The sequence below is a fragment of the Otolemur garnettii genome, unplaced genomic scaffold (assembly GCF_000181295.1).
Source record: "Otolemur garnettii isolate 467f Iridium unplaced genomic scaffold, OtoGar3 scaffold00105, whole genome shotgun sequence".
Classification (NCBI taxonomy): Eukaryota; Metazoa; Chordata; class Mammalia; order Primates; family Galagidae; genus Otolemur; species Otolemur garnettii.
In genome coordinates this window covers 1,632,492-1,641,431 of record NW_003852500.1, presented here as the reverse complement: position 1 = coordinate 1,641,431, position 8,940 = coordinate 1,632,492, and the positions used below count along the sequence as shown (strand labels likewise).

Genomic DNA, 8,940 nt, shown 5'->3' with positions numbered 1-8,940 from the left:
TGTGGTCCCAGCTATTTGGGAGGTTGAGGCAGGAGACTCGCTTGAGCCCAGAAGTTGGAGGTTGCTGTGAGCTGTGATGTCACAGCACTCTACCCAGAGGGATAGCTTGAGGCTCTGTCTCAAAAAAAACCTTTAGTACAAAATAAATTGCTTTTATTTTGGTACGCATCCACATTTCAGCATGTAGTGGTCCTGAACAGAATGTGAAAAAATGCAGCCACTTGCCAGGAAGTCAAGCCTGCCAATTTTGGGGATCAGCTGTGCTCACCTAGTTCTTTCTGGATCCCTGCTGAGGATTGGATCGTGCGAAGCAGCAGCACCAAAACCAAAGTATGCACTGAATTCAAGGCTTTTTGTTCCAGTTATCAAATTCCAAACTAGGCCCCAACTGATTGCAAGGATGACAAAATGAGAGCCCTGTTTAAAACTCCTTTGATTTTTAAAAGCAAAAGCAATTACAGGGAAACAAAACAATTTAGAGAGAGTGTGTGCTTACAAGTGTCTTCATGTGGGCTTTCTCCAAGTTACCAAGGACTCTGAGAGCTGGCAGTTCTGAGTAACCCTGGTGACTGTTCACCTTATCAAAACCTGAGCTAAAAAAATGCATCAGCTGATGATGACAGCAGAGGTGGCAGGGCTGAGGACCCAATTCATTTCCTAGGCTGGTGGAGTGAAGAAATGCAATTCTAAAAGTAAACAAGGGAGGTCAGAGACTCTTTCCTGATGGCTTTTGACCAAAGCAAGGAAGTGTCATGGAAAGTGTTGGGTGTGACAGTGCAAAGAGGGACTTGAGGAGGAGGGAGGAGAAAGCAGCACCCCTCGATAAAGGTGGGGAGAGAAGATACGGGAAAGCCCTGAATTCCTCACCGAAGACCAATCTCAGAGGGAAGCAGAGGGGTTACAATCTATGCTTTGGCCAAGGGTGGGAGTGGAGGAGAGTGGGAAGGGGATGATGGCTTGGAAGGGGACATCATTTAAGACTTAAAGAAATCAGGGGTGCAGACAAAACACCCCACACACCCAGCAGTAGTCCCACAGGCTGTGACCTGAAACCTTCATGTCTACTCTAACAAGCCCCCAAGCTAGAGGGCTGTTGCAGGGAGGGGAGGAGACAGGGGCAAGGGAAACGAGAGAAGGCAGAGACCCCAGGCCATGTAATCAGCAGCAAGGTGTTTGTGTGATGTGTCTTTTCACAGTTGAGTTAGATGTGCCCCACCAGTTATGATGGGAACCTATTTAAATATACTTTCTTGATCCCAGAAGTTCAGCTACGTGGACAGTGGTTACACTTGATGGGATGATGTTATAGCACAACTTATATGTTTCAAATGGACAAAAATTAGTATCATTTACAGTATCTTAAGATAAATTGCCTTTGAATGGGAGCTTCCTTTCCAGTCTTCCTTTTGAGGTCTACAAGACATATCTAGAAAATTTACTACTGTGGAAAATGAAGACTGCTTAAATCGAATGGGGGGGAGGGGAAGGGCCTGTGGTTTTCCTTTTGATTAATTGCTCTAACACTGTCCTTCAGGTGGCTGAGAGAGTTTCATATTTTCTTTAGACATCATTAAGCGCTGAAGCTCTTGCGGGACAACTTTGATACTATATGAATTCTGCCATTTTGCTAGCACTGATATGGCTCCTGGGTCCGTCACTCCATTAGAACTATTAACTCCATTCATATTAATTTTTGTTACAAATCTTACAAAGGGGGGGACTTCTGGGTATTTAGGTCCACATTCTATTTTAAGGCTGTATATTCGGTTTTTATGAATTGTCCAAGCCCGTGGTGGCTGCCATCTTGTGTCACTGTCGCTCGAAGGCCGGCTGTAAATACATCTTTTAACTTTGCTAGTCTTGACTATTTTAAAAAGTGATTCTGTCAATTTATTCACCTATTAGCAGCATATACATTTTCTGGAGCTCTACTTGTTCACCAACATTTGGTTTAATCAAACTTAAAAACATTTTTTTCGGGGGGAGCACCTATAGCTCAGTGGGTAGGGTGCTGGCCCCATATACCAAGGGTGGCGGGTTCAAACCCAGCCCCAGTCAAACTGCAACAATTAAAAAAAAAACAAACAGCCAGGCATTGTGGCAGGCGCCTGTAGTTCCAGCTACTCCTGAGGCTGAGGCAAGAGAATCGCCTAAGCCCAGGAGTTGGAGGTTGCTGTGAGCTGGAGGTTGCTGTGAGCTGGGTGATGCCACGGCACTCCACGGAGGGCGATAAAGTGAGACTCTTTCTCTACTAGAAAAAAATTTTTTTTTTGGTAGATCTAACAAGTGTTAAATAGCATCTAATTGCTATTAGGTCTTAGTATATTTCCTCAATACCTACAAGGCTGAACATCTTTTCATGTTTATTTGCCACTTGGACATTATCTTCTTGGTATTGTTTGTTCATGCAGTTGCCATTTTCTGTTGGGTTCTTTATTTTTCTGTATATATATTTTTTCTTTTGAGGCAGGAGCCTCAAGCGGTCCCCCAGGGTAGAGTGCCATGGCATCACAGCTCACAGCAACCTCCAACTCCTGGGCTCAAGCAAGTCTCCTGCCTCAGCCTCCCGAGTAGCCGGGACCACAGGCGCCCATCACAATGCCCGGCTATTTTTTGGTTGCAGCCATCATTGTTGTTTGGCGGGCCCGGGCTGAATTTGAACCTGCCACCTTGGGTGTACGTGGCTGGCACCTTAGCCACTTGAGCCACAGGCACTGAGCCTGTATAATTTCTTGATTTGTATAATTTGTATGAAAATTACTTGGCCTTGTTTAGATGTTGCAGAAGTTTGGTCTTGATAGCATTTTGTTCTTTTCTGAGCCTTTCTTTTGCTTTCAATCAGGTAGAGCAGATTTACTGCATAGCGTATTTCCACGTCTGATACTTTTATACAAAGTTCTTGAGGATCTGACACTTATAATCTTTCGGGCATGTGTTTTTCAATTTGGGGGAAGTGCTGTTGCATTTAGGGTACTCCAGGACCTTGGGTAACAAGAGTTGAAATTATGCCCTTCCAGAAAGGTTTTGTGTCATACATGTCTTGGCTCAGGTGTCTCCAGACCATCGAAATAGCAAAATATTTCAGCTGTAAACTAGTGGTGGCAAGTTTTCAGGGGAGACTTTTTCTCTACTGTATTTCAGGCCAAGAGAGTAAATGGTACTATCTTCAAAGGCTGGAGGGCAAACATCTTTCTAGTCTATTTTCTTAAACTGCAAGTTGAACTACAAGGATCTCAGCTTCACATAGTTCACAGCCCTGAAGTCCCACCAGCCACGTGGTTTTGAGTTTCCTTGGTGCCGGGTTCCTTTTCTCTCGGCCATGGTTATGTATATTTGCTTTATCATAAGCATTTCTACATGTCTGTAGGGGAAGGTTTCAGGTTGTGCTGCCTAATGCACAGCTAGCTAGAAACAAGCTCTTACCCTGCAGTCCCCTGCTGTCCTGTGCCAGGAGGCTCCCAGGCTGGGCATGACTAGAGCTCACTCTGAAGCATGGCCCCCAGGGATGACAGTGAAGATGGCAAATGGGGCTAGGGCCTTCTGGAGGGGACCATGAGGGGTTGCTGCAGATTTGGGGTGGGTAGTGGGAGACAGGCATGAGGGCATCTCCAGGGCTTTGCCAGAGTCCTGGGCTGGGGTGGTGTCATATGCTATGATGAGCAAGACTCCACGTGGGTGGAAGGCCCAGTTCCTGTTTCAGCTGTATTAAGTCAGATGCCTGGTAGACATCCAAAGGGGAGCTTGGTGACATGTGAGGAGGGAAAGAACAAAGCTCTCAAAGCAAGAAGGGGCTGGCTTGGCAGGGACACCAGCACTGGAGGGGCAGGGAACATACATGCAGGTGGCACTTCCTGCCCATGTGCTGTTTCCCCACCCCAGGGACCAGGCAGCAGTTCTTAATCTTCAGGGGTGTAAGGCTCATGTGGCAGTTTGTTAAACAGTTTCCTGGGCCCTCAACCCAAAGTCTCTGCTTTGGCAGGTGAGGATGAGTCCATGAACTTGTGTTCTTAGCAAGCTCACAGGGCCTGCCACTGATGTGGGTTTAAGGGCTACTGGGTTGGAGAGTGCTGGAGAGAAGTTGTTAGTGATCAAGAATTGAGCAGGTTCCAATCATCATCTCAGATGAGATGATAGAGGTCTGACCATGTGCCCTCCTCTGAGAGGCCCTGGGAGGAGCAGCCCTGTTGGTCCAGTGGAGCGGGTACATCGTCCCTGTGACTGCCTGTTCCTGTTTTTCAGCTGGGGAAGCAGAGGCACTGGGAACTGATGACACCTTCCAGTGCCACATGGAAGGTCAGTGATGGAGCCAGGTGAGCAAAGCCCCACATGGGCTGGCGGTCACCCAGGAGGAGTCAGTTCCTTGCCACATCAGAGGGAAGGCAGGAGGCATATTTAATGAATGAAATTTAATGTAACTATGTCATAAACACACAAAGGGTGGGGAGGGTGGATGACACATGTCCCCCACCCTCTGGACCCTTGGCTGGAGGAAGGCTGAGGCTGGTACTCCTCACTGGATCCCATCTCCCCTGATGGGGAAATACTGATCTGGCTGAGTGACAGCATCTCATGGCCCAGGCTGGCCCTGGGAAGGCGCTGAGTCAGGTCAGGGCCCTCCAAGAAGCAGCCAATAAGAGCGCTTGGCGCTGACTCCAACATGTAAACAGGCTCTGCTGTGGGCCCTGCTGCAAAGGGAACAAGGAGGGTGAGGGTTTGCCCTCACCAAGTGCTGCCTGAGTGCCTTAGGATGTGGGGGGACACAGGGACACTGAGGGTAACACAAACAACAAATGAACAAAGACAAGTTCTGAGATCTCCCATAAGCCTATAAAGTTCAACAAAATGGCAATAAAATGAAGCCCCTGCTGGCCTGGTGAGGCTGGTGCTTCCCCTCAGTGGCAAGATGCCGCCTGCGGCTGGCGGTCCGGCAAGTGCTAACCAAGCTGTTTGGTACCTGGAACTCAACAGCACAAAAGGCTGTATTTTATGTGTAGAGGGGAAAAGATTTCATTTCCTTCCCCTCAAACTGATTTCAGGGCAGAGACGAGACTTCTCTAAGGTGAGCCTCTTCCAGGAAAAGGGACTTCTGAGAAGACTGTCAACAGCAGGGCAGGTAGCCTGGAGAAGGAAAGGGTCCCTGGGTGGAGGCCGGGAGGATGGCCAGCGTCCAGGGAGTATGCCATCTCCGTCCAGTGGGCTTGGCAGGTATGTCCCCTGGTGCATTGACCAGGAGCTTGTTGGCTGCAGTGGGCCGTCACTGGGTCCGGAGCTGGTAATCTAGGAGACAGGAGGGAGACATCTGTTCTCAGCTCTGCACCCAGGGAAAGAAGGTGCCCCTGCAAGGCTTTTGGGATCTGACCCTGGAGTTACAACTCCAGCCCCTCAGTGTGTTCCCTTCCCCACAGGTGGGGCTATACTCACCTCCGTTCTGAGTGATGTAACGGACCCAGGGAAGGGCCTGGTAGCCGCTCTTCTCAATGATCTTCAGGTAACGCACCTGAGGCACAGTATAGGACCCTGAGTACACACAGGCTCCCTCCCTTCTGGGACCCCCCTTTAAGCCTTCCTCCCCAGGTCTAGTCCAGTGCTGGTGTGGAGGCCATGGCAAGGAAAATGCAAGGAGGTAAGATGTGGTCTTACAGACATGGCCCTTCAGCAGCCTCCAGGAGGAGGGACCTGGACCCAGGAAGGCCTCCCCTTCTCTGTGAGTCCCTCCTCTCCTGGACCTTCAAGGAGGTACCAGAAAAACAGGCCCCATGTGAACCAGGTGTGGGCAGCACAGCCTCAAACACTAAGTTTTGGGGAAGAATGAGTCTCTGAGCTGTAGGCTCAGCACAGGGCAGGTCTGAGTAGAGCAGCTCAGCCTCTCCCTGTCTGGGGCTGGACTGCCCAGAGAAGTAGAACCTGGCAGCACCATGGGGCCCTGGGATAAGCATACCAGCACCCTTTTCTAAGCTGGTGGTGTTAATGTCTGTTACTTGCCCACCCTGGGCCTGTCTCTGCTCCAGGGCCCTGGACACACATACCTGGATGCCGGAGGTAGTGAAGTAGGGGATCTCAAACTTGACACTGATTGGAGGCTTTCCCTCCTTGTCCTCAGCCTCCACGCTGGGCAGGCCAAAGTGGGCCCGCATCAGATACTCCTTGCCACCCTAGGTGGGCAGATGAGGGTGGAGCAGTCAGGCCCAGGCTCTGGCCCAGCTCACCAAATAGCTGCCCCTGGAAGATGCCTAGGTGCCAGCCCTGGTCACTAAGCCCCTTCCTGTAAGGCCTGTGGCCACCCAGTAGGCCAGTTCCCCCTAATACACCATCCCCTGAGCCTGATCAACCAGACAAGGGATCTTCAAACTTTTTAAACAGAGGCCCAGTTCACTGTCCCTCAGACCGTTGGAGGGCCAGACTGCAGGCCCCGAGATGAGTCAGCTGCTAAGCAGGACAGGCAGCAGTGGCAAAAACACCCAGCAGGCCGGATAAATGTCCTAGGTGGGCTGCATGTGGCCCGCAGGCTGTAGTTTGAGGGCGCCTGGACCAGAAAGACTGGCCTTCAGTAAGAAGAGGAGGGAGGGAGGGTATGTATTGACAGTGGCAGGTGAGGGCTTCCAGGGGACAAGGGGCAAGAGGTATGCCTAGGCCAGAGGTCCTGGTAAACAGCCCCACATGCCCAGTCTCAGGAGAACATGTGAAAGAAAGGAGAAATGTCAAAATGAGGAACATGAACAAAACTAAGAAACAAAGACACTGTTAAATGGTAGGCTGGCCCTGGGTCCTGCTCTTAAAAGTGAGCAGGGGGCGGCTCTGTCCTCAGAAGCTCAGCAGTGACTAGAGATGAGCTTCAGAGCGGGGCCAAGGAGGACTGGAACCCATGTCCTAGCTGTGACCTTTGCCCTCTCCCTGCTTTGAGGAGAAAGAGGTTTCAGCCTGGCTGTCCCCAGTGCTTGGTCTTTCCCTGAGCAGGGGGAGGCATCATCTCAGCTCTGATTACACCTGGGACACCACAGTCTTTGATCCCCAGGGGTCTGGCCAAGGCTCGGTAGGAGCTGCTGAGGATCAGGGCTGCATCTGCCCCAGAGAAGGGCAGAGACACTGGTGCCCAGAGCTGGGCTCACACTCCTTTTCCTGGGCTGCATTGAGAGGCTAGTCTCTGCCTATTACCACAGAGGCAGAGCAAGAGTGAGGACTCTGCTTGACTTGGTGATGTGTGCTGAGGAAAGACTCTGAAAGTGAAGGGAACATAACGTGACATTAGCAACTGACAAAGCAGGCTGCAAGGGAATAAATGTGCCCCGGTAGCCCAGGTAAGAAACACTAACCAGACCAAATATGGGAGCCTTACAGAAGAGTGAAAGGAAAATGCAAGAAAAACAAAACAAAACAAAAAATTACAAAAAAGCAAGACAACAGTCCCAGCAGGGGGTGTGCAGTGGAAGCTTGCATACCCCACCTTGTGTTGGCCATGTCCATCTGAGTGAGTTTACTTCTCCTCTCAATAAGAAAGATTTGTAGGCTGGCTCACAGACCAAAACCCAACCCTATGCTCCAAAAGCAGAGTGAGAAAGGCTACCCCAGCAGGAAGAAGTGTGCCTGCCAAAGGCAAAGAAAACAGGACAGGGTCTGCTGTCACAACACAGGAGAAGTACAGGCACCAAGGAAGACAGACCACAGTCTTAAGAGTTAACAGTCCTGTAAGCCATAGGGAAGATATAACAGTTACAACTATCTATGTGCCAAATAACATAGCAGCAACTTGTGTAAAGCACAGACAATCAGACATGCAAAGAAAGGCAGGGGAAGGCCTGGAGGTGAAGCCCAACCCAGTTCTCTGTCCAGGTGGATAAGGTCATGGTGGCCTACCTCTTAGGCACACTTCTGCCCTGATAACAGAGACTTTATCATGTTCTCAAGTACATATGGAAGTACATTTGCACATGCTGACCTTTTACTAGTCCATAAAGGTCACCTCAATAAATTCTAAAAAGTACAAACAGCACAAATAAATTCTCTGATCTCAAGGTACGAAATCTAAAGAGTGAGGAGAAAATGGGAAAACAAAAAGGCCCTTCCACCAGAAAATTAAAAAAAAAACCCTCTCTAGTCAATTACAGAAGTTCTAGAAAATGATGATACCAAATACTATGACAGAATCTATGGGTTATATGACTAAGGTGGGGCTCAGAGAAACATCTGTGGCTTAAATACTTGTATCAATACAAATTTAAAAATAAAAATAAAGGAATTAAACATAGAACTCAAAAAGTAGGAATCAAAACAAAGAAAAGATAAATAAATTAAAATTAAAGACTTAAGAGAATAGGAAAATAATATAGCAAATTAAAAAGCAAATCTGGAAAAAACCAAACTTCTAGATAGTCTTATCAAAAAAAAGGGAAGGTTGGGCGGTGTCTGTGGCTCAAAAAAATAAAAGGGGGGGGAGACACAAATAGGTAAAATAAGAAATTACTAGAGAAAAATAACTGTCAGAAGGAAGAAAAAAATATTTTCTACAACTATGTATAGATAAATTTAAAACATCTGATCAGGCACAATAATTTTTTAGAAAAATAAAATTTGCCTAAACTGAGTCCAAAGAATAGAAACTTTAAACCACCCAATTTTCCACAGAAAGGAGTAGCTGAGATGTAGATGGTTACACAGCCAAAATTTATCAACTTGTTCAAGACCAATTTCAAGGCTACTTAAATTGTTCTGCAGCATGGAAAAAGAAGACAAAAACATTATAAAGCAGGTATTACATCAATACCAAGCTTGTTGGAGACTGTACCAACAATTAGAAAAAAATCAATCCCAGTTGTGAATATCAACATAAAAATTTAAAATACAATGTTGGCCAACTGAATTCAATGGTATATTGAAAGGAAAATAACTGGCTTGGCACCTGTGGCTCAAGTGGCTAAGGTGCCAGCCATATACACCTAAGGTGGT

The 8,940-nt window shown here is 48.0% G+C and overlaps 1 protein-coding gene and 1 pseudogene across 1 annotated transcript in view; both read right to left on the bottom strand.

The window, feature by feature from the left end:
* Window positions 1-1,441: 1,441 nt before the first annotated feature.
* LOC105887682 lies at window positions 1,442-3,471 on the bottom strand (annotated as a pseudogene).
* Window positions 3,472-4,386: 915 nt separating this feature from the next.
* AP1M1 (adaptor related protein complex 1 mu 1 subunit) overlaps window positions 4,387-8,940 on the bottom strand; it is a 35,744-nt gene continuing 31,190 nt past the window's right edge. Inside the window, exons 10-12 of the mRNA XM_003796520.3 lie at window positions 6,027-6,152; window positions 5,422-5,497; window positions 4,387-5,277 (exon numbers count right to left, since the gene is read on the bottom strand). Of these exons, the coding sequence (XP_003796568.1) occupies window positions 5,255-5,277; window positions 5,422-5,497; window positions 6,027-6,152 (225 nt within the window). The 3' untranslated portion in view covers window positions 4,387-5,254. The remainder of the gene's footprint in view (window positions 5,278-5,421; window positions 5,498-6,026; window positions 6,153-8,940) is intronic.